This window comes from Amblyraja radiata, chromosome 20 (genome assembly GCF_010909765.2).
Source record: "Amblyraja radiata isolate CabotCenter1 chromosome 20, sAmbRad1.1.pri, whole genome shotgun sequence".
Classification (NCBI taxonomy): Eukaryota; Metazoa; Chordata; class Chondrichthyes; order Rajiformes; family Rajidae; genus Amblyraja; species Amblyraja radiata.
In genome coordinates this window covers 26,216,674-26,242,808 of record NC_045975.1, presented here as the reverse complement: position 1 = coordinate 26,242,808, position 26,135 = coordinate 26,216,674, and the positions used below count along the sequence as shown (strand labels likewise).

General features: G+C 43.8%; 1 protein-coding gene across 1 annotated transcript in view; it reads left to right on the top strand.

Annotated features, from left to right (window-relative positions):
• The window catches only part of LOC116984763 (anoctamin-9-like), a 75,466-nt gene that overhangs the window by 37,113 nt on the left and 12,218 nt on the right, over positions 1-26,135 (top strand). The window contains exons 5-9 of the mRNA XM_033039126.1: positions 2,482-2,593; positions 2,864-2,921; positions 4,706-4,803; positions 23,121-23,260; positions 24,606-24,758. Coding sequence (XP_032895017.1) covers positions 2,482-2,593; positions 2,864-2,921; positions 4,706-4,803; positions 23,121-23,260; positions 24,606-24,758 — 561 coding nt within the window. The remainder of the gene's footprint in view (positions 1-2,481; positions 2,594-2,863; positions 2,922-4,705; positions 4,804-23,120; positions 23,261-24,605; positions 24,759-26,135) is intronic.

Here is a 26,135-nt window from a genome sequence, read left to right as displayed (position 1 = left end):
TTATGCTGCTGCAAGCAAGAATTTAATTGTCCTATCTGGGACACACGAGAATAAACTCTATTGACTTGACTTCAATAAGGTGGCAAGTAAATCTTAGCGATATAGGTTACCGTTTTTGCGTAAATTAAAAAAAACACACACCGGAAGTGGTCAAGATGAGAGTTTTAGTAATAGTATATATATATATATGTGTGTGTGTGTGTGCGTGTGTGTCTATATATATCTATATTACTAAAAGTCTGATCTTGACCCTGTTCTGTATCTTGATTTTAGAAAAAACGTTGCCACTTATGGCTGCGATTTTTGGCCATCTTACTCAGAGTCCCCCTCCGCTGCTCAGGACAAGATGATTTTTCCCATCAATGAAAAATAAAAGAGTTATTAGTGTTTAAAAAATGTTGAGATTCTCTCTCCTGAAGGCCATACACCTTCTGGAGGGACTATAAAACCCAGAAGTGTTGAGTGGCTCAGTCAGTCTGAGGTGTGAATAACACTGAACACATGTACACTAAACTGTGAGTGGTTTTACTGACCTGTCAGTGCCCTTAATGTGATTTGAAAATATAGTTTGGAAATGCTAAAGCTGTGTTGCCTTTGCTTTGGAAATGCTAAAACTGTGTGGCCTTTGGTTTGGAAATGCTAAAGCTGTGTTGCCTTTGGTTTGGAAATGCTAAAGCTGTGTTGCCTTTGGTTTGGAAATGCTAAAGCTGAGTTGTCTAATTAAAGTTGCCTTGCCAAATTTAAGTTGCCTTGCCTGATTAAAGTTGCCTTGCCTGATTAAAGTTGCCTTGCCTAATTAAAGTTGCCTTGCCTGATTAAAGTTGCCTTGCCTTCTCTATAATTAAAATTCTAATCTTGACCACTTCCTGTTTGCGCTTTATATTGATTTTAGAAAAAAACACTACCACGTACAGCTGTGATTTTTGGCCATCTTACTCAGAGTCCCCCTCCGCTCATCAGGTGCCGAGGAGTTTTCCCATCGATGAAAAATAAAAGATTTATTAGTGTTTAAAAAATGTTGAGATTCTCTCTCCTGTCAATCACGCCATGAAGGCCACGCCCCTTCTGGTGGGTGGGACTATAAAACCCAGACGTGGCTCAGTCTCTGCAAGATGGAGGAGGGAGAGGTCACGATTCGCTGTCTTTAGTGGCCTTGAACCCTGCTTGGTATGAAACTGCACGTGAATTTGGTGGCCTTGCACCCTGCTTGAAGTGGTAAGAAACTGCACTTGAATTTGGTTGCCTTGCACCCTGCTTGAAATGGAACTTCAAGGAATAGCAGTGAGTCAACTGCCAGCCCACCAGCCGTGAGTGAGTGAGCTGCCAGCACAACAGGCTTGAGTGACTGAGCCGCCAGCCCAAGAATCCATTCGGCCCACAATGTCCATACAAGCCCTCTGGAAACCAGTCCCTTCAGCCCACAACACCCATACTCCAGAAAGCCCCTCCCCCCCCCACTGGCCCCACAATATTGGAATTGGTGGAGAGGTGGAATATTGCGTTGGGGGACCAGCCATCCCGTGTGATGCTTGTATATTCTTATATATTGTATATTCTTATATATATTCTTCCTTGTACAGCATTCTACATTCAGCAGATATTGTGTCATCAGTGGCTATGCTCATGGAAGATTTGTCAGCATACTAAGAGAACTCATGTTTACATTTGTGGATTCATCCAGGATCTCTCAGATTGCAGACTGCAAACCTGAGGGCCAGTAAAGGCAATCTTAATGTCATAGTCTGGAAGGTGTAAATTTGTGACTTTCAACTATGTTAGAACAGAGTCTGCATCTGGGCAGCCATATTTGAGCAAATGGTTTTCAACATTGAATCCACAGGAACCTCTTGAGAAACCAGTAAGGTTTGAATTTCTGCATTGATTACTGGTCTAGAAAATAACACTAGAAATTTATACATTGACTCTTACTAATTACCTGAATGGTTTCCCCATATATGAGCTTTCCAGTGAGGCTTGTTAGGCCTATTGTTTCCACACATGATAATAAGTAACATCTCAAAGCTGGTGATAAAGGGACAAATAGCATGTTAGTAGACGACAGATGGCACAATGGGCTAAGTGTTCGGCTGGTTCGAAGGTAGCCGGTTCGAATCCCGCTTGGAGTGCATACTGTCGTTGTGTCCTTGGGCAAGACACTTCACCCACCTTTGCCTGTGTGTGAATGTGTGTGAGTGATTGGTGGTGGTTGGAGGGGCCGTAGGCGCAGATTGGCAGCCACGCTTCCGTCAGTCTGCCCCAGGGCAGCTGTGGCTACAGAAGTAGCTTACCACCACCGAGTGTGACTGAGGAGTGAATGAATAATGCGATGTAAAGCACCTTGAGTATTAGAAAGGCGCTATATAAATCCCATCCATTATTCATTATTATTAGTAGCATTTTAAGGAGTGTAAGGAAGGAATCAATAATATACCTTATAATATGATTTGCTAATTTTTCATCTATAATTTAATCTTTTTACAGAAATGCAGCGTACTGATTTAGCTCGAGAAAATAGTTATACTGCAAAAATGTTCACGTTTCAGTTCTTCAACCTATTTGCTTCCATTATTTACATTGCGTTTTTTCTTGGAAGGTGAGTACCTTTGCAGGCATTTGATTTTTACAAAGTTACTCATTCTCTGATTCAGCCCATACTATATTATGGAAAATCTGCTAGCATTATGAAAAAATATATATATATTTAGGCAGTTCATTAGGTAATGTAATCAAAGCAATTGGTAGTCCACTGTGTCTCCTTTGACAGTTACACGAGTGCAGAATGGTAGTGTAACATGCTGTGAATATGTTGTGTTATTGTGTTGTATTGTATCAACATAATATACTAGATTTCTTTCTGTTTTAGAATCAATGGCTATCCAGGTAATTACGTGAAAATAGCAAGGAAGTGGCGTCTAGAAGAGGTGAACATAAAATTATCTTTTTATTTCCTTCAATAAAACATACCATACCCAAGAATCACTTGAATTAATTGATTTTTATTTCCAGAATTTGTGGAGTTAACATGACTTGTATATTAATCATCTTTAATCTATTTTATTTTAATTTCAGCATAAATGAATGTAGTATAATTTTAACAAACTAACCTCTAAATGTGTTCCATTCTGTATACCCCTTTTGTGGAAAAATGATTAAAGTAATTCAAAATAGACAAAGATTTTGTATTTTTTCCCTAAAGTGGTATGCTTGTACAGTATTTCACATGTTTGGCCTTTTAACTTTTGATTTTTGATTCACAATTTAGTAATTGCAATGTAATTTTAAATGCTTTAAAATGGTATATGGGTTGCAGTCACTTCTTGACTTCGAAAGGTTCAGTATGATGCATTTCAATGAATATAATCCTTCTGAGATGCATAAAAGCATAATGAAGATTTTAAAAATTACAGAACCTTTACACTGAGGATGTGTGCCAAATCTACAGAATAATTGAGATGTCAATAAGAAATTTTGCAGTGTATAACTAGTTTCTGATATATGGCTAAAGATGATACTTCACTATAAGTTATATATATGGTAAGTGTGCCAATCATCTTGCCAGAAAACAGCTTATTGGGTCCCTATAATATTGCTGTTTATATAAAAATACTCTGTGCAAATTAATAGTCTTGCTTTCTGTAATGCACAATAATGTAACATTTTAAATGTACTACATTGGCTGCAAAGTTTTTTTTCAGGCCTTTCTGAAGTTGCACAATGTTCTCCTAATTTGTAAATTTCTTTAAACGGCATCATTATTTTCAGCTTCTATTCTCAGTTCTTGTAGGTGTTGTGGTTCAATGTTCTCAAACAGACAAAAACGCAAATAAAATCAATAAATAGTAGTTCAATCTTTATTTCGCCAGGAGGGTGTGGTAAAACTCTTTACAGTATGCAGATTACAGACTATACAGAATTCTCATCCCCACACAAAGGGGCAGTGATCTAAGTACCTATATATATATACTCCAATGATCAACTATTTAACAATACTTATCTACAGAGGATAGTACAGCCTCTTGCCTTTTAAGATTGGCAGATCCTTAAGATTGACAGCTTCTTAAGATTGACAGGTTCTTCTGACAGAGGAAGGGTTAGCCATATATGGTTATATGAGAAGGCTATATTTCTGCAGAACAAGCATTTGGTTTTTTTTTCTACTTATGACGCACATTATAATCTTATAGAGCAAGGGTTAGTGCCAAGGGTCTGAATACCTCTAAATGTGTATATTATAGAGGAGACATTCATGAAGCTGTGCTTGTTATCTAGCTTGTGATTGGAAAAGGGTACATCAACATCTTTGTTAACCTTGTAAGAGCTTCCTGCTAGCTTTGCAATTAATTAGGAGAAAAGTAATAGCCTGTCTTTAATTTCAGCTGATTCCATTTTTGTCAAGAATAAATCTTTTTAACTTCCACACAGGTATTGACCATGTTATCATTAGCTGTCCAAACTCTGCAATGTTGTTTTATGGGCATGTGCTCTACCTCCAAATGGGGTTATCCCCTAGATATCAACTTTGTGCATTCGTGAGTGGATAAATAGAGCTGCACAGCCCACAGATTTGATTTACACTGTCTACACATTTGATTTTCCTTCACAGACCGCCCATCCAGCAGGTTCCTTCTGTGTTTGCAGGTTTAAAAGGTGCATTATGACTGCCCCATTCTTGAACATGATTAAAACTTGTTCTCTTTCTTTTCAGTGTCATCCAAGTGGCTGCATTACAAATCTCTTTCTGCAAATGGGTGTTATAATGGTGTTGAAACAAGTGGTAGGCACCACCACGGAATATGTTTACCCGTAAGTTTAATCAAAAGCAGCAATAAATCTATCTGTAATGCTCAGAGCATAATTTGTCAAATACATGTTATCGTAAGATACTGAGATTGTTTCAGTCCCGATACGTTATACTATTAAGGATTCCAATGTGAAACAGAAATTGCTGGAGTAACAATGCAGGTCAGGCAGTATCTCTGGAGGACCTGGATAAGCAATGTTTTGGGTCAGGTCCATTCTTCCAATGTACAGTTTATCTTATGACATCGTGTTTCACCTCAAGGACTAGTCAGAACACAAGGTTGTGATTTTAACTGTCATTGTTCATTAGTATCTAAGGTTATATTATGATGAATTTGACAAAGAGGCAATATATAGCAGGTTATATTTTAAATATCTTGTAGCGGCACCATACGTGGAGAATAAAGGTGAGACGACAGGCCGGTACAAAGAGCCATTTATTCAGTGGTGACACGTTAGGTGGTGCGCTAACTATAACACAATGTTGCTGTAGCTGAGCGAGGTTGTTATCTTGGGCTCAGCTACCTGTCGACTTCTCAAGGGCTCGCGGTGAGAGACATTTAGTACCAGGACACTCCCTCTAGCCCATGACGTCACGTGCCCGCCTTCGTATCTCCTGACGAGGGTTCGAGCATGAGTGGCCCGTGTTTAGCCTGACGCCACAGGACCCCCCCCCAGAACCGGAGGAAGGAATAGAATGGTCGAGGGCGGCTCCTGCATGTGGGTCGGGGACACCCCGGGCGAGAGTCGGGACGGAGGCTCCACGGGCGCAGTGACGCTCTGCGTGGGCGATCCCGAGGTACCGAGGGGTGCGAGAGGACCGATGCAGAAGCCGCCGGACGGAAGAGACGCAGTCGCATCTCCTCGACCAGCAAAGGGAGAGTGTCCTGTGAAAACGGCCCACAGCTACGATGAGGGGGAAAAAAAATAGATAAAATAAACAAAACAATTCCTGAACTGGGCGTGGAAAAGCAGTGAACACAAAATGAACAGTGACAAGACAAATTACAGTACAATCAGTGTCCAAAGTTCAAATTGTGCAGTATAGTGTTGCAGTGGCAGTGGCAGCCTCTGGCCTGAATGTGGCGCTGCAACTCAGGCTGCAGTGACGGCATCCAGCTGCAAGGTGGCGCTGTGAAAGGTGGCACCTCCCTCAAACAGGTGACCATATTCCCGAATCAGAAGCCATGGATGAACAGCGAGGTCAGGCTACTGCTGAAAGCACGGGACACCGCTTTCAGGTCAGGCGATGCTCGAGCCTACTGTTCAGCCAGGGCTAACCTGAAGAGGGGCATCAAGAAGGCCCAGCACTGCCATAAGCTCAGGATTGAGGAGCACTTCAACAACAACTCCGACCCCCGGCGCATGTGGCAAGGCATCCAGGCCATCACGGACTACAGACCCTCCAACACCACCCCCACATCCAGCGACGCCTCCTTCTATGGCCGCTTCGACAGGGACAATCTAGAGACAGCCATCAAGGCTGTGCTGCCTGCCGATCACCAACCCCTCACACTCACCCCCTACGACGTATACGTGGCACTGAGTAGGACTAATGCACGTAAAGCTGCTGGCCCTGACGGCATCCCCGGGCGCGTGCTCAGGGCCTGTGCTGCGCAGCTGACAGACGTCTGGACTGACATCTTCAACCTGTCACTTGCCCAAGCAGTTGTCCCCACGTGCCTTAAAACCACCTCCATCGTGCCAGTGCCAAAACACCACTGCGGCAAGCCTCAACGACTTCCGCCCAGTTGCACTACCCCCATCATCACCAAGTGCTTCGAGAGGCTGGTCCTGGCACACCTCAAAAGCTGCCTACCCCCCACACTGGATCCCTATCAGTTTGCCTACCGCAAGAACAGCATTACGGAGGAAGCCATCTCAACGGCACTTCACTCCGCCCTCTCCCACCTCGACAACAGAGACACTTACGTAAGAATGCTGTTCATCGATTACAGCTCAGCATTCAACACCATTATACCATCAAAACTGATCACCAAACTCGGTAACCTGGGCATCGACCCGTCCCTCTGCAACTGGATACTGGACTTTCTAACCAACAGACCCCAGTCTGTTAGGTTAGACAAGCACACCTCTTCAACCCTCACCCTGAACACCGGCGTTCCACAGGGCTGTGTGCTGAGCCCCCTCCTCTACTCCCTCTTCACCTATGACTGCACACCTGTACATGGTACTAACACCATCATCAAGTATGCAGATGATACAACGGTGATTGGCCTCATCAGCAACAACGATGAGTCGGCCTACAGGGAGGAGGTCCAGCACTTAGCAGCATGGTGCGCTGACAACAACCTGGCCCTTAACTCCAAGAAGACCAAGGAGCTCATTGTAGACTTCAGGAAGTCCAGGGGCGGCACGCACACCCCCATCCACATTAACGGGACGGAGGTGGAACGTGTTTCTAGCTTCAGGTTCCTGGGAGTCAACATCTCCAATGACCTCTCTTGGACCCACAATACCTTAACTCTGATCAAGAAGGCTCACCAGTGTCTCTTCTTCCTGAGGAGACTGAAGAAGGTCCATCTGTCTCCTCAGATCCTGGTGAACTTCTACCGCTGCACCATCGAGAGCATCCTTACCAACTGCATCACAGTATGGTATGGCAACTGCTCTGTCTCCGACCGGAAGGCATTGCAGAGGGTGGTGAAAATTGCCCAATGCATCACCGGTTCCTCGCTCCCCTCCATTGAGTCTGTCCAAAGCAAGCGTTGTCTGCGGAGGGCGCTCAGCATCGCCAAGGACTGCTCACACCCCAACAATGGACTGTTTACCCTCCTACCATCCGGGAGGCGCTACAGGTCTCTCCGTTGCCGAACCAGCAGGTCCAGGAACAGCTTCTTCCCGGCGGCTGTCACTCTACTCAACAACGTACCTCGGTGACTGCCAATCACCCCCCCCCCCCCCCGGACACTTATTATTATTTATTCAAATCATTTGCTATGTCGCTCTTCCAGGGAGATGCTAAATGCATTTCGTTGTCTCTGTACTATACACTGACAATGACAATTAAAATTGAATCTGAATCTGAATCTGAAAGGCGGTGAGGCTGCAGTGATGGCATTCGGCTGGAAGGTGGCGTTGTGACGGCGGTGAGGCTGCAGCGACGGCAGCCGACCTGACGGTGGCGATCTTGCCGGTGGTCAGGCTGCATGGACGGCATCCGGCCGGAAGGTGGCGCTGTGGACGGAAAGTTTGTGAGTTCGAGTTTCTCTTCCGGCCGGCCGCGGTGGCCATGTTTGTAGTCGTGCAGACGCTTGTTTCAGGCAGCCGCGGTGGCCATTTTGCCGGACGGCTGAAGCGAACTTTGCCAGCGATTGAATCCCTGGGCCGGACAGGCAGACAGCGCCCAGGGATCTTCAGAGTCCATGCCGGTGAGGTGAAGAAGGGCGTCTTCGGCAGGCGCCCCAGATAAGCCCGAGCTATCAGGTGGCTAGGGCCCGGGCAGCGGCCGGCCTGTTGTGGTGCCGGGTCTGCCGGTGAGGTGCAGGGTGTGGAGCCGTGGCCGCGGCGAGGCCCGGTGCGGTGCAGGTGAGGTGAGGCCGGGGCAGGGCCTGGAGCCGTGTCTGCGGGGAGGCCCGGTGCGGTGCAGGGTGTGGGCCTAGCCCGTTGTCGGGAGCGGGAGAATGACAGGACAGTCGGGGGTCACCAGTGTAGCGGCACCATACGTGGTGAATACAGGTGAGACGTCAGGCCGGTTCAAAGAGTAATTTATTCAGTGGTGACACGTTAGGTGGTGCGCTAATTATAATACAATGTTGCTGTAGCTGAGCGAGGTTGTTATCTCGGGCTCAGCTACCTGTCGACTTCTCAAGGTCTCGCGGTGAGAGACCTTTAGTACCAGGACACTCCCTCTAGCCCATGACGTCACGTGCCCGCCCTCGTATCTCCTGACGAGGGTTCGAGCATGAGTGGCCCGTGTGAAAAAGCTACTTTTATAACTACTAAACCAGGTTCGCTTCTTAATAAACAGACACCACACAAACTGTTTGGTAGACCAGTTCACAACTTTACTTATTATCGGCCGATGGAAGGGAGGGAGAACTCCAGTCAAGTGCCCATTACAGACACTTGACCGTCCTCCGTCCACCTCTCTGAACAACAGAATTACATTGCATTAAATAGGGTTTTTTTGTCCCCTTAGCACATTCCACAGACATTAGTCATGGTCAGAGGTACTGGAAAAGGTTTCCACAGAATGCATCACATTAAAGGCATTTTGTTTACATAGTACAAGATAACATTGGCCATTTGGTTTACGACATTTTATCTTCACAGAGATCACCCTAGCTCTTTCACTGCTTCCTCTCTGTCACTTGGTCCCTCATAAACATAGGCCATTTGGTTTATGGCATCTTACTTCAAAGATGTGACTAGCTGTTTCTTTCTCTGTCACTTCCTCACTTGGGAGACAATGTTATAGGATTTACTATCTCACACACCCGCAACCTGAGCCAAGCCTAATTTGAGACCAAATATAAGCTGTAAACTAGCCCAGAAGCCAATTTAATATCTTCTTATATTTTAACTAAAATTCGGCTTCATCATTCCATCCTTTTATCAAATTTTTGATAACAACTACAGTCCTTGTTGAGTACATACGAAAGACCATAAGCATCTCATCTGACAAATTAATAGTACACTAGTAACACAATCAATTCATAGTGGACAATCGTTCCACAAGTCCCTCCAAACATTTTAAATGGCCACCAACCTCCCCCGGATGTGACACTAAGATATTACCATAGGACAGGAAAAGGATCATAAAAATTGCTCAGCCTTTTTTCGGCTTCGCTTGGAATTCCCCGTGTGCTGGTGTAACTGGTTCATGCTTCTCTTGTGTGGCACTGCATATGCAACATAACAATGCCCTGTCACAAATATACTGTTTCCTAAAAATACACCAGTGCCTTGGTTGTGGCAAAAACAGGTAGATTTAACTGGCCTTTGCAGATCTCTTACTGTCTGTAGTCAGAGTATCTTTGCTGCGCTTGTCATGTTTGACTTCAATCTTGTTTAAAAGGAGGTGTGTACCATCCTTTAAATGTGGGTTAGACCACAAGCTTGCCATTCTGAAGAAAGTTCAGTCCATGTGGGCTGGGCCACCCCAGAATAAAGGGAGCATCAATAGCCCATCGTCCTTGTTTCCACAAACTGTTCACAGTCAATCAAATGTATCCAGCGACGATGATCTTCAATCTTTACAGCAGTTCATGTTGTTAGCAACACTTGGTTGTTCTTTTCAACACAGTCTCAATTTCTTCTTGTCCCAGCACCATCATCGTATAGCTTTTATGGCCTTGGTCACTGGTTTCCAGCAAAAACTCCTCCAACCTGGGAATGTAGATCTGGCAAGACATGGGTTAATTGCCGTCCATACATAATTAGTTAATTGCCCAGGGCCTGTAGGTGGCTTCCCCCCACTCTCCAGGGGGTGGACACAGCAGCTTTTCCTGCATCAATAAAAAGTTGTAAATCTTGTTCACCAGCTGAGTTTCTCCAGCACTTTTGTCTACATTTGATCCTCCAGAATCTCCAGTTCCTTCTTAACATTTCCCTGTGAACTTATTCTTTAATCCGATTATATCCGAAGAGGCTCTCTCCACCTGAATATTCAATTCTCCAAATATGTTCTCTTCCCCAATCTACTTTATCTTCTCACCTTTTATCCCTCATTGTGAGTTCCCTCAAACCCCCTTTTGTAAGTCATAATACAATTTTTCATCTACCTTCATTTCCCTCACACAGCCCATCCTACAGCAACATCTTTTTGTTTGCTTGCAAACAGTAATCTTGCTTCATTTGCATTTTAAAAGACCTGTTATCATATCAAAACAATCTTTCCCAAAAGAACTCACTCAGAATCAGTAATCAATAATACATTTTCTATTTCTCTGTAATTTTGACATTTCCAATCTCATTTAACACTTTAATCGGGATGAGTCTTTTTTTTAAAAACTTGGTTCAAAAGATTTATAATCAACCAACACATTTTATCATTCGAGTATAGCTCCGCCCCCCATTCATGCCTGTTTCTTAACGGAGCACACCATAAACTGTCCATTTGCATTTTAAAGGACAACTTCTTAAAGCGACACACAACTTTGCTCATTGCTTCGAATTTCACACATTCCACATACAAAAAACATTGCTTTACAATCAGTACATATACAAAAACATTGTTTTACCAGCAGTATATAATTTCATCTTCAAAGACGTCTCTTTGTAATTTACTTTCCCTTTTTCAGACAAGACTTCTGTTTACCAAAATCCTGGTTACCTAACCCTAATTGGACATTGATCCAGATCATGATTAGTCAGACTCCCCTTGACTTTTCAGTCTCCCTACCCTATCCTCATTTCTCCATCGAATTTTCCTTCATCCCCAATTTTTTATAACATAGTTGCCTGTCAGAAAAAGGATTTACCTCTGGGGTAATTTTGTTTTGCAATCCCCATTGACTCTTTCCACCATCCCAGATGCCTGTGGGTGGTGTATACAGTTAATTACTGTGGAATATTAAAATGTGCACATATTTCCTTATTAATAGTGGTTAAAATGAGGACCATTGTCTGAGCTTATGACAGTAGGTAGGCCAAACCTGGGATTAACAACATTGTTACTGTAGTTTCAGCAGTATTATTAGTGGTTGGTAGAGCTTCACTCCACCTGCTAAATAAATCTAAAATCACTAAGCAATATTTATAACACTGGGCCCTTGGCATTTCAATAAAATCAATCTGTATGCATTCAAACGATCGTGATGACATTGGCGTCACCCCTGAGGGTATCTTAATTAGTTTGCCTGGATTATTTCGTTGGCAAATTTTACATTCAGAGGCCTGCCACCACATTTCCTTTGTTATCCTATCATTCCCTCCTTACCAGCATGGGTAAGACGGGTTAAAATGTATCGAATACACCAACTTGTCCAAGCGGGGTGTGCTGAATCAATGGCACAGCCCTCTTGTTTCCATAGTTATTATTATATATGAGAGGCGTCCCTCTGTAATGTACATACCTCCTTCATGTTTGGCAGGACCGTTCTATTTGCTAGCATCTGTTTACGTGCTGTCACTATGCATTTGGATGTACAGGCTGCACTGTTTGGATACACTATCAGCAACCTATTGCCTTTTGCTATAGGGTCCCCAGCACCAGTGTGTGTAGTACATTTAACACTGGCCAGCTGTTCTGGTAGCATCAATGCCTTAAACAAATTACGCACAGAAAGGCATTCCCGTGCTCCCAATCCTGGGGAGCTTTGTAAGGTCAGAACTTCAAGGTATAGGGATGTTACTGACGGAACTGTCCCAGGTAAAGATGCCATTGCTACTGGTAGGGCATAGGGAGGTGGTCATCTCCCAAGATTATCTAACTCCTCATCTTCATTACCAAATAGGGTCGTCGTGCCAGACATGAAGTCTCCTCCAGAGGATTTACCAGTACTGGGTTTATTTTTTACTAACCATCACCTGTTTCTCACCTCCTGTCTGTCTTTTAATTATTTTCTCTTGTTCCTCTGCCCACTGGCATTCTAGTTGCAATAATTTCCATCCTTTCCTAGTGCTATCCTTGTGTCTTAACTCTATCCCCTTCTTACATGCAGTATCCATCCAACTTCGAACTCTATACTCTCCTCATGCTTCTTTTCTCTGCTTCTGCTTTCCATGTTTTAATTCCTTTCCTCCATTCCTTTCCTGCCTTCCTTTCCCATATAAATGTCTCTACATTCCATGTTCCCCCTACTGGCCAGGCTTCATCCCCCAACCGTTTGGTCAACTTGTAACTTAACATTCTAAATTTCTTATTATACTTAGGATTCAAATAACACATATGTTGGACTGTTATCCAGAGCATTCCCCATAGATAGATAGAAAGAGAGAGAAAACAGACTTCTTAATTCCGAATCGTTCCAAATATATCAACCAGGCCGACTCGCTACTTGAGACCCCAGTTTCTCAATTTGGCTGACTTTTTAATTCCGAATTGTTCCGAATATATCAACCAGGCCGACTCGCTACTCGAGACCCCAGTTTCTCAACCTGGCAGACTTTTTAAACTTAATATACAACGCCACTTATTTCTCAATCCGACAACTCTTCAGATGTCTCAATAAGCCAGACGCACACCTCACCCCCCGTATCTCAACCCGACAAATCACGGATGTCTCAATGAGGCCGATGAGCCCTTAGTAGAGAGAGAGAAAAAAAAAACAAAGAGAGATAGACAGAGAGAGAGAAAGAGAAACCACTCACGTCCTTCTTAAAAATATACACAAGCCCTTCTTAAAAATACATGCACAATTCTGTCTTAAAAATACATACACAATCCCTTCTTAAAAAAAACATATAAAGCCAACTGGTCTCACCTTTGTCTGCTTCTAAGAACCTCGGCAGGGAACCAATTCAATGTCTGATGAAGGATCACATATGTTCCCGGGAGTTTCTAGGGAGTCGGTCGTACAAGGGGGCCGATAGAGCTCAGTTATCTCCCTTCCAATCCCGGCAACCTCTGCAACCTCTTGCACAGTCAGCTGTTGATGTGGTCCCAGCGAGGCCTGCATAACTACGCCAATGAAAAAGCTACTTTTATAACTACTAAACCAGGTTCGCTTCTTAATAAACAGACACCACACAAACTGTTTGGTAGACCAGTTCACAACTTTACTTATTATCGGCCGATGGAAGGGAGGGAGAACTCCAGTCAAGTGACCATTACAGACACTTGACCGTCCTCCGTCCACCTCTCTGAACAACAGAATTACATTGCATTAAATAGGGTTTTTTTGTCCCCTTAGCACATTCCACAGACATTAGTCATGGTCAGAGGTACTGGAAAAGGTTTCCACAGAATGCATTACATTAAAGGCATTTTGTTTACATAGTACAAGATAACATTGGCCATTTGGTTTACGACATTTTATCTTCACAGAGATCACCCTAGCTCTTTCACTGCTTCCTCTCTGTCACTTGGTCCCTCATAAACATAGGCCATTTGGTTTATGGCATCTTACTTCAAAGATGTGACTAGCTGTTTCTTTCTCTGTCACTTCCTCACTTGGGAGACAATGTTATAGGATTTACTATCTCACACACCCGCAACCTGAGCCAAGCCTAATTTGAGACCAAATATAAGCTGTAAACTAGCCCAGAAGCCAATTTAATATCTTCTTATATTTTAACTAAAATTCGGCTTCATCACGTGTTTAGGCTGACGCCACAATCTCATATTTCACAGGTAAAATCACAGCACCAAACTCAATTTGAATATTAGTGTAGACACTGCCGGAGAACTCAACGGGGCAGGCAGCATCTCTGGAGAAACAGGATTGGTGACGTTTTGGGTCAGGTCCCTTCTTCAGGTGGCAAGCATATTAGTATGCCTGATCTTTAGAAACCATTCTAAATTCTCTTAATTGTTCTTTATAATTAAATTAAATAAATTGAGATTTATATACAAGTGTTATATACAACTTGATTCTATAAATGTAAATTATCTGAAACTTGCCTATATCGAAGACTTTCCTTTCCCTTGAAATGAGTGAAATGGCACAAGATCAACTTGAGGGGGCTCAGTGAGTAGATTCTCCAATATAAACTTCTGGAGTATTGCAAGGAATTTGCACTCCCCTGCTGAATCCATGACCAGATAAGTTCATTTAAAATATTGCTGGCAAACAGATATCAAGAAATACAAGCAGTGTCCCAAGTTTCCTTACAAATAATTTGGATTTCTCTGCAAAACCTAGCCCATTAATTATGAATTAATTTCTCACCCTCACGTCATTCTGTGGTGCCATCTTAAAAGGAAGTTCAGCATGTCAGTCAGTTTTTCGCAGCATCAACAAAATCATCTGGAAGGCTCCGTTTGTCATGTTGCAACTTTTGGATGTACTTGTTTGTTGACTTCAAGTACTTGAGAGGTTATATCGGGAATATATAGGGTCGCCCGCTGAAGCCCCGGGCGACCCTCGCTGGGGCTCGCTGGAGGGGAGCGCTCCGTTTCGCTGGCCCGGGGCAGCCGGCAGCCTGAAGTCGCAGCCTGAAGCCGCGGTCTGCAGAGCTCCAGCTGGTGCGGCGTCTACAGCCCGGGATCCCCGTGGGGGACCCGGGGGAAGAAGAAGCCATCACTGCCAGCCCGCGGCCAACTTTTACCGCGGGGCCGGCATGGACTTACCATCACCCCTGGAGGGGAGCTTCGACCGCCGGCCCTGCAGTCTACGGTGCTTCTGGCTGCGGCGGAGACTTTAAATCTCGACCGCCGGCCTGCGGCCTACAACAATCTAAAGCCGCGGTCTACGGTGAGGAAGAGCCGATCCTGGACTGACTCTGGACTCGGGTCCTGTACACGGGGGGGAAATGGAGGAGGACTGGCCAAATTTTGTGCCTTCTACCACAGTGATGAATGCTGTGGTGGATGTTTGTGTTACAGTTTTATTGTGTGTTCTTTATTATTGTACTGCTGCTGACAACCCAAATTTCCACCAACCCTGGTTGTGTGGCAATAAATTATATCTATCTATCTAAATATACCAGGATCCAGGATGTCATGGACAGTGCAGAAAATCCTCAAGGGCAAAGGTGAACAGCTGGAAGTTGTAGTGCATGTTGGCACAAACAATGTCGGAAAGAAGGGGATGAATATTCTGAAGCGTGACTTTAGAGAGCTTGGAAAAGTGCTGAAAAGCAGGACCTCCAGGGTGGTTATCTCCGGTTTGCTTCCAGTTCCTCGTGCTGGCGAGAGCAGGAACAGGGATATATAGGGCCTGAATGTGTGGCTGAGGAACTGGTGCAGGGGGCAGGGATTTAGATTCTTAGACCACTGGGATCTGTTGTGGAGTAAGGGGGAACTGTACAAAAGGGACGGATTGCACCTTAACAGGTGGGGAACCGGCATTCTGGCAGGCAGGTTTGCCACTGCAACGCAGATGGTTTTAAACTAAATAAAGTGGGGGGGGGGGGGTTGTCAAATGGGATAGTCAAGGACGGAGTTAAAGGGAAAGGGAGTAAAGGGATAGTTAATGACCCCCTGCATTAACGGGAAATAAAGCTCACAAAGGGATAGGAGACTATGGCCAAGTGTAATAGGGATCGACGTGAAAGGTGAGATGCGTAAGGAATTAAAAGTATTGTATTTGAATGCGCAAAGTATAAGAAGGAAAGTAGATGAGCTTGAGCTAGAGGTTGGTAGATATGACATTGTGGGGAATACCGAGAATTGGCTGCAGGAGGATCGGGCCTGGGAACTTAATATTCAGGGTTATATATCCTATAGAAAGGGCAGGCAGGTGGGCAGAGGATGGAATAGCTCTGCTGGTGAGGGATGGAATTCAGTCCCTTGAGAGGGAAGGCATAGGGACTGATGAGGTAGTCACTGTGGATAGAGTTAAGGAATTGCAGAGGGAAGAAGACACTAATTGGTGTTATCTACAGACCGGATGTAGGGTGTAAGTGGCAGCAGGAGGTAAAACTGGCATGTAACAAAGGTAATGACACTGTAGTGATACGGGATTTCAATATGCAGGTAAACTGGGAAAATCAGGTTGGTTCAGGACCCCAAGAAAGAGACTTTGTAGAGTGCCAACGAGATGGATTCTTAGAGCAGCTTGTAATGGAGCCGACCGGAGAAAAGACAATTCTGGATTTAGTGTTGTCCAATGAACTAGATTTGATATGAGAACTTGAGGTAAAGAAACCGCTTGGAGGTAGTGATCATAATATGATTAGTTTTAATCTGCAATTTGAGAAGGAGAAGGTTAAATCAGAAGTGTCAGTGATGCAGTTGAACAAAGGGGACTATGAAGGCATGAGAGAGGAGCTGGCCAAGGTAGACTGGAAAGGGATCCTAGCAGGTATGGCTGACAAGAGGTTAAGGATAGAATAAAACTAAAAGAAAAGATGTATAACACAGCAAAGAGTAGCCAGAAGCCAGAGGATTGGGAAACTTTCATAGGACAACAGAAGGAAACAAAACGGGCAATACGGGCTGAAAAGATGAAGTACGACGGGAAGCTGGCCAGGAATATAAAGAAGGACAGTGAAAGCTTCTTTAGATATGTTAAGGGAAAAAGAGTAGCAAAGTCAAATGTGTGTTCCTTGAAGGCAGACACAGGTTAAATTATTATGGGGAACAAGGAAATGGCAGAAGAGTTTAACAGGTACTTTGGATCTGTCTTCACTAAGGAAGACACAAACAATCTCCCGGAAGTACTGGAGGACAGAGGATCTAAGGGGATAGAGGAACTGAAAGAAATTTTCATTAACCATATAACCATATAACAATTTACAGCACGGAAACAGGCCATCTCGACCCTTCTAGTCCGTGCCGAACACGTATTCTCCCCTAGTCCCATATACCTGCGCTCAGACCATAACCCTCCATTCCTTTCCCGTCCATATAACTATCCAATTTATTTTTAAATGATAAAAACGAACCTGCCTCCACCACCTTCACTGGAAGCTCATTCCACACAGCCACCACTCTCTGAGTAAAGAAGTTCCCCCTCATGTTACCCCTAAACTTCTGTCCCTTAATTCTCAAGTCATGTCCCCTTGTTTGAATCTTCCCTACTCTCAGTGGGAAAAGCTTATCCACGTCAACTCTGTCTATCCCTCTCATCATTTTAAAGACCTCTATCAAGTCCCCCCTTAACCTTCTGCGCTCCAAAGAATAAAGCCCTAACTTGTTCAACCTTTCTCTGTAACTTAGTTGCTGAAACCCAGGCAACATTCTAGTAAATCTCCTCTGTACTCTCTCTATTTTGTTGACATCCTTCCTATAATTAGGCGACCAAAATTGTACCCCATACTCCAGAATTGGCCTCACCAATGCCTTGTACAATTTTAACATTACATCCCAACTTCTATACTCAATGCTCTGATTTATAAAGGCCAGCACACCAAAAGCTTTCTTTACCACCCTATCTACATGAGATTCCACCTTCAGGGAACTGTGCACAGTTATTCCCAGATCCCTCTGTTCACCTGCATTCTTCAATTCCCTACCATTTACCATGTACGTCCTATTTTGATTTGTCCTGCCAAGATGTAGCACCTCCCACTTATCAGCATTAAACTCCATCTGCCATCTTTCAGCCCACTCTTCCAACTGGCATAAATCTCTCTGTAGACTTTGAAAATCTATTTCATTATCCACAACCCCACCTATCTTAGTATCATCTGCATACTTACTAATCCAATTTACCACACCATCATCCAGATCATTGATGTAGTAAATTAGGCGAGAAATAGTATTGGGTAGGCTAATGGGACTGAAGGATGATAAATCCTCTGGGCCTGATGGTCTGCATCCCAGGGTCCTCAGGAAGGTGGCTCTAGAAATAGTGGACGCATTGGTGATCATTTTCCAATGTTCAATAGATTCAGGATCAGTTTCTGTGGATTGGAGGATAGCTAATGTTATCCCACTTTTCAAGAAAGGAGCGAGAGAGAAAACGGGGAATTACAGACCAGTTAGCCTGACTTCGGTGGTGGGAAAGATGCTGGAGTCAATCATTAAAGAGGTAATAATGGGGCATTTGCATAGCAGTAAAAGGATTAGTCCAAGTCAGCATGGATTTATGAAAGGAAAATCATGCTTGACTAATCTTCTGGAATTTTTTGAGGATACGACAAGGAAAATGGATGAAGGGGAGCCAATGGATGTAGTGTATCTAGACTTTCAGATAGGGGAGCCAGTGGATGAAGTGTATCTCGACTTTCAGAAAATTAAAGCACATGGTATTGGGGGTAGGGGGTTGACGTGGATAGAAAATTAGTGGGTAGACAGGAAGCAAAGAGTAGGAGTGAACGGGTCCTTTTCAGAATGGCAGGCAGTGGCGAGTTGAGTGCCGCAAGGCTTGGTGTTGGGGACGCAACTGTTTACCATATATGTTAATGATTTGGAAGAGGGAATTCGGAGCAGCACTATCACGTTTGCGGATGACACAAAGCTGGGTGGCAGTGTGAACTGTGAAGAGGATGTTAGGAGGTTGCAGGGTGACCTGGACAGGTTGCGTGTGTGGGCAGATGTGTGGCAGATGCAGTATAATAGATAAATGTGAGGTTATCCACTTTGGTGGCAAAAACAAGTGGGCAGATTATTATCTCAATGGGGTTAGGTTAGGTAAGTGGGAGGCACAGCAAGACCTGGGTGTCCTTGTACACCGGTCACTGAAAGTTGGCGGGCAGGTACAGCAGGCAGTGAAGAAAGCTAATGGAATGTTGGCCTTCATAACAAGAGGATTTCAGTATAGGAGTAGAGAGGTTCTTCTGCAGTTGTATAGGGCTCTGGTAAGACCACATCTGGAGTATTGTGTACAGTTTTAGTCTCCTAATTTGAGGAAGGACATCCCTGTGATTAAGAAACACTTTTATACATAAAAATAAACTACTTTCTTTTACCTGTCCCCTACATAAAATCTGGCCCCGTTGTCGGCATTGACGGCTTCAGAAGCTGATTTTAAAATCACTCCAGCGATTAACTTGTCGGGCAAATTTTATTTAAAAACACAAAGAACGCCCATCGGAACGATTCTTTAGCAACATCTTGCACTCCAACAAAATATAATTTAGGACCAGGTCGGAAAAAAAACGCGTTTTAACCCCCCCCCCCCCCCCCCCTCAAACGCGCCAAAATCTCGCACACGGCCAGTGGCAGAATTGCAGCGCCGCTGAAGGTAAGTATTGTAGCATACCTACAATGTTGGGCGAGTCCAGAACCAGGGGCCACAATCTTAGAATAAAGGGGAGGCCTTTTAAGACTGAGGTGAGAAAAAAAAAATTCACCCAGAGAGTTGTGAATTTGTGGAATTCCCTGCCACAGAGGGCAGTGGAGGCCAAATCACTGGATAGATTTAAGAGAGTTAGATAGAGCTCTAGGGGCTGGTAGAATCAAGGGATATGGGGAGAAGACAGGCATGGGTTATTGATTGGGGACGATCAGCCATGAACACAATGAATGGCGGTGCTGGCTCAAAGGGCCGAATGGCCTCCTCCTGCACCTATTTTCTATGTTTCTATGTCTGTGTTTCTATATGAATCTACATGTTCTAAAAGTACAGTGATTTGTATTATAGTGGATGGCTAACGTACGCTGCTACTATACTGTTCCAAATCGTTGATGTCTACTTAGCTTTTTTTCCTGCGTTATAACACCAGGGTATTCCCTTTGTGTGGACTTCCTTACTGCCTCTAAAGGAATTGCGTGGACCTCCTTACTGCCTCTAAAGGAACCTGGCTGCAGATGTGGATGCTCTCATTGGACTGTCTTTGGGACTCTAGAATGGGAGCAGAATGAGGGAACATTAAGATAGGAAAGGAACCACACCTAAAGGAAAGCCTTTCTGCAGAGTATAGTCAGAAAGCAGTTTTGCGACTTTTTTGGAAAATAGCTTTACAACATATCCCAATTCATTAATGACTGCTGCAAATGTCTTAACCGTGTTATTTCTTTGCGTACTTTTTAGCATCCAATTGTCTCTCAATCCTTCCTTCTAATGATCTAAGAGAATTTTTACATTATTCACGCCCAGTTTTTAACTGTCATTCAATTGTTTTTCGAGAGATTGCTAATAAACTAAAAAGGCAGTGAGTACATGAATGAATGAATTAATTCATTAATAAGTTTATTGGCCAAGTATTCACATACAAGGAATTTACCATGGTGCTCTGCCCACAAGTGACACCATGACATACAGTGACAGTTAAGAATGATACATAAAACATTAATAATAAAACATTATTGATTAAACAGGTGCATTAAATAAAATACCAGAGAAAAAGGAGGCTACAGATTTTTGGTTATTGAGTAGAGCTATTACTCATGGAAAAAACAGCTGTTTTTATGTCTGGCTGTGGCAGCTTTGACAGTCACCTTCCAGAGGGAAGTGATTCAAAGAGTTTGTGGCCAGGATGATGGGTATAGAGATGATCTTACCCGCTCGCTTCCTGGTCCTTGCAGTGTCCAGTTCGTCAATGGAGGGAAGGTTGCAGCCAATAACCTTCTCAGCTGATTGGACAATTCGCTGCAGCCTCCGGGTACAGGTGGCTGAGCCAAACCAGACCATGATGGAGAAGGTGAGGGCAGACTCTATGATGGCCGTATAGAATTGGACCATCATTACCTGTGGCAGATTGTGCTTCCTCAGCTGCCGCAGGAAGTACATCCTCTGTTGTGTCTTTTTGACTGTGGAATTGATGGTAGCCCCCCACTTAAGGTCCTTGGATATGATGGTTCCCATGAACTTAAAAGACTCCACAGATGTGATTGTGGTGTTGTTAATGGTGAGTGGGGTGAGGGGAGGGGGAGTTCTCCTAAAGTCTACAATCACTTCCACTGTCTGAGCATTGAGCTCCAGGTTGTTGCAATGGCAACAGGATGCCAGCTGTGACACTTCCTGTCTGCAGGCAGATTCCTCCCCATCCTGGATCAGTCCAATCAGGGTTGTGTCATCCGCAAACTTGAGAAGCTTGACAGAGGAGTCATTGGAGGTGCAGTCATTGGTGTAGAGAGAATAGAGGTGAGGTGAGAGTACGCTGTCTTGCGGCGCTCCTATGCTGAGAGTTTGCGGGTCCGAGGTGTGCTTTCCCAGCCTCAAATGCTTCTTCCTGTCTGTCAGGAAGCTAGTGATCCACCAACAGCGGGGTTCAGGCACAGTCAACTCAGAAAGCTTGGAGTGTAGTAGCTCTGGCACATTGGTGTTGAATGCAGAGCTAAAATCAACAAACAAAATCCTCGCATAGGCCTCCTGGCGGTCTAGGTGCTGGAGGATGAAGTGCAGGCCCAGGTTGACTGCATCATCCACAGATCTATTGGCCCATACATGCCTTTTGCTGTATTTATTCATACAACAAAATTTAAATTAACTCTCCACAATGGTGTTCCCTTGTGCCTGCTGCTCGTCAATGGCACTTTATTGTCACTTGGACACTGAATTATTTTGTTTTGCATACAATTCAGTAAAATCATAATATACATAAGCACAATCATAAATAAGTACAAAAGTGCAACATTTATAGTGTGAGAATAATAGACTTCACCGAGGCAGTTTACGAAGAGTCACCATGTCTCCGGCACTATCTTATGCACTTCAGGTTTCTAAGTTGAAGTTCCTAAAAATATTGAGTTTATCTTGACCTTAAAATCCCATTATTCTGGCAGCGGTATTGGGTTAGTGGTGTTCCTTTCCAGAGCTAGAGATTGCAGTTTGTGATTGCAATGAAGTGGTGTGATGCAAGTATCATTTTTCATTTATCAGCTTGCCTAAATCTTGTTGGCAAATGCTTAATTTCTGAGGAAATTATCAGTGCACATTCCTCATTTTGACAATATGAAGAAAGGAAGATCATGAAGGAAGTAGAGTAAGATGATTCGACCTGTAATGCTGCCCACGGGAGCTCCTGCAGCAGTGTCCTGGGGCTGAGATAATCTACCTCTGACTGTTATTACCGTCATTACGCAAGACATGATTTAAATCATTGGAGAATACACAGCTTACTTTCCACTACCTCTGTCACCCAATTCCTTTCCCCTCTTGCATCTGCTCATCTTCCTTTCCTCCTTACTTTGACTTCCCCATTTTCCTCCCTTCCTTTCCCTACCAACCAATATTTCTCCGTCTGGTTCAACATTTCACTCTCCATCTTACTTCCTAATCAGATTCCATATCTGCACTCATTTGGTTCTACTTCACCTCCAGCCTTGGTTACAATCACCACCCGTCTCTCCCTCACCTATTTAATCTGCCAATCACACATCCTTACCTGAATCCACCTGTCACTTTCCAGTTCTTGCTCCACCACTTTCCCTCACCTCCAAACCAGCTTTCTCCCCTCTACTCCTTCACTCTGATGTGTCCCGAACTGAACTATTGTCTGTCTCCTTCCCTCCACAGATACTGTCTGGCATGCTGAGTTCCACCAGCACTTTGTTTTTTGCTCAACATTCCAGCATCTGCAGCTTCTCCTGCCTCACTTTCAGAGATGTTAGCTGCCTTTTATTTGTACAAAGACCCAATATCCCTCTGATCTCCAAAACGTATGTGGCTATTGAATGGTGTTGGAGGGGTTGACACTATTGAGGATGAATAAAATTTATAAATAGGAAAATTGTATGCTGGTCTGTTTACCATATTTAGAGCTAGCAATAAATGTCTTGCTAGCTACGTGCTTATTATTGCAAAACATTTGTTTTCTGAATTCTGGTATTGTTTCAGAAGTACAAATTGTATTTTAATTAGAATTCACACAGAGTTTAATGTGCTTAAAATTGTGTACTTTTATTTATGTTTGTTTTATAGATACTTAAAATATAAAAGGAATAAGTATCAGACTAGGTTCTCAAATGACAATGTAGACGAGGTAACGAGGCATTGGATTAAAAATTATAATTTAGCTGACGTCAACTCCTACTCTCTGTTCGAAGAGTTTTTAGAAATGGGTAAGTTCTTTAAATTCAAATACATTGCTTCATTTACTAAAACTGGGATGCTTTAGAAATGTATAGAACTCATGACCAGGGCTCGAAATTAATGGTTGCCCGGTTGCCAATGGCCACCTAAAGTCAACTTAAAAGCCGTGTCATTTTGCCCGGCTTGACACTGCATATACTGGTTTATACCGAAGATAGACACAAAAAACTGATGTAATTCAGCGGGTCAGGCAGCATCTCTGGAGAAAAGGAATAATTGATATTTCGGGTCGGCGGCAGCGATGGCTGTAGGGCTGTAGGCTGTAGGGTGATGGAGGGTCAGGGTGAATGACGGGCCCCGCACGGCAGCGGCTCCATCTCCTCCTCCTCCCGCTATGAGGGCGGGCGGGGTGCGGGAGGAAGAGGAGGTGGAGCCACCGCCACTGCTGTGTGGCCCATCATTCGCTCCGAACCTCTCTCACCCTGCACTACAGCCGTCACCGCTGCCGACCCGAAACGTCACTTATTCCTTTTCTCCAGAGATGACGCCTGACCCGCTGAGTTACACCAGTTTTTTTTGTCTATCTTCGGTATAAACCAGTATTTGCAGTGTCAAACCGGGCAAAATGACACGGCCTTTAGGTTGCCCGGCAGGACTTTAGGTGGCCATTGGTAACCGGGCAACCGTTAATTTCAAGCCCTGGTCCAGGATTTATTGACACAGGTTGATCATACGCTGAATAATCCAACCACATTTTTGTTTGGAAGTGGAAAGAAATAATAGAAATTGTATTAATTGCAACATGTAAAAATAGTTGGGATACTGTATTATAATTTTGATGCATGTCATTGTGGTATATATCATGTCTTGATTGGTGAATATGTTTAGTTTGTGACTTTATTTGAAGCAGAAATAGTATGTGAATGCTTCATTGAGCATAATTCCGACTGGTAACTATGCACTTCGTCCGAGCACATTATCGCACGTGTCATGCAGGCTTTCTTAAATGACCACCTAAACTATCATTTGGCAACCAAAAAAGCGCCTCGGCTACCCGGCTGGCAACAGGGAAAAAAAAATTAAGTGAGAGCCCTGATTTACAAAATTTAATATGGCATTACCAGAACACTCTGAGAAGCCAATTGTTCTCATTCACTTAGCTTCTTGGAATCTTTTATGTCAATTGATACAAAAAACTGGAGCTTCATTATGGCCTCAGAATGAGGTTACACGTAAATTGGGCTTTGGCTCCACTTGTGGTACGTAGGTAGTCTCCAGTGCTTTGGCAAGCAATCATTACTTGGGTTCTGACAATGAATATTAGCTATTGATTTGCAGTTTTGTGAAAACTTTTGTGTTACTTTTCCTTTTCAGCAATTCAGTATAGTTTCACCACAATATTTGTTGCAGCCTTTCCATTGGCTCCTTTACTAGCTTTGCTGAATAACTTACTTGAAATTCGGTTAGATGCCAAAAAAATGATTTTGCATCTCAAACGACCAATACCCCGGAAAGCAAAAGATATTGGTAAACTTTTGATGATACCTTTTATTTTATTCAGTGGTATAACAATAAATGTATTTACGTGTATCTTTGACAGGGTGTATTTTGATCTATGTTCAAATGTTACTATATTTTATGGTATGCCTGACAAGTCAGGATTGCACTGTGTATTTGGTAGTGAATGTTATCCATGGACCAGCTGTATTTAATTTCCTCAATGATTCTTTGTCAGCAAGAGCAGATTAATTTTTTTAGTCTTGGCCATTAAGCATTCTTAGGTTAGGAAATGTAAAAGAAAATTGAGGGGGAGAATCATGTATTTATAATGCATCTATTCTTATTTTCCAAAAGGACGTCTTCCTCCAACTTTATAAAACTTTGGTTAGACCACAATTGGAATATAGTGGGCAGCTCTGGTTGCACATTGTAGGAAGGATGTTATTGCACTTGAGAGAGTGCAGATGAGATTGAATTGGAAGTTGCAGGATGGAATATTTCAGTTATGAGGAAAGACTGGGAAGGCTGGGTTTGATTTCCTTGGCTGAAGGGAAACCTGATAGAGGTATAGAGAAGGTACACACAATTGCTGGGGAAACTCAGCGGGTGCAGCAGCATCTATGGAGCGAAGGAAATAGGCGACGTTTCGGGCCAAAACCCTTCTTCAGACTGATGGGGGGTGGGGAAAGAAAGAAGGAAAAGGGGAGGAGGTATAGAGAATTGAGAGGCATAAATAATAAGACGCATTTCCCCATGGCAAAGGTGTCTAAATCCTGGCGACAAAGTTGAGAATGCACTAAGAAGGTGATGGAGGCAGTTGGTGTAAGAGTTGTACAGCATAGAAAATGGCCCATGATGCTGGCTATGTGTATCTACACTAATCTACATCAGCATTAATTCCAAATTCCTCAAAGGCGTGCTCTTTGAAGTATCTGTCAAGATGCCACTTAAATGTTCTTGTCGTCTCAACCTCTAGCAGCTCATTCCAGATGCCAACTATGTGTTTGGTTAGTTTAGTTTATTGTCACATGTACCGAGGCATAGTGAAAAGCTTTGATTGCATGCTAACCGGAGGAGGCGCTGTCCTGAACGGCTGCCTGTCCTGCAGCTGTCCGTTTTTTTTCCCTTCTTTTTTGTTATTTTTAGTACGGTAAGTGTACAGTCAGGGGGCCTAATCTTTTTATGTGTGGGGGGTGGTGGGGGGGAAGGGGGAAACTGCTTTTCCAAGTCCCTACCTGGTCGGAGGGGTTGCCTTCCTCCGAGCAGCGACTTCGACCTGTCCTTGCGGCCTACCAGCGGGTCCTGGAGCGACGTTTCCCTGAGGGGACCTGGCCAGAACATCGGCTTTGGCGGCGGCGCAGAACATCGGCTTTGGCGGCGGCGCAGCGCTGGAGCGCTATTGCG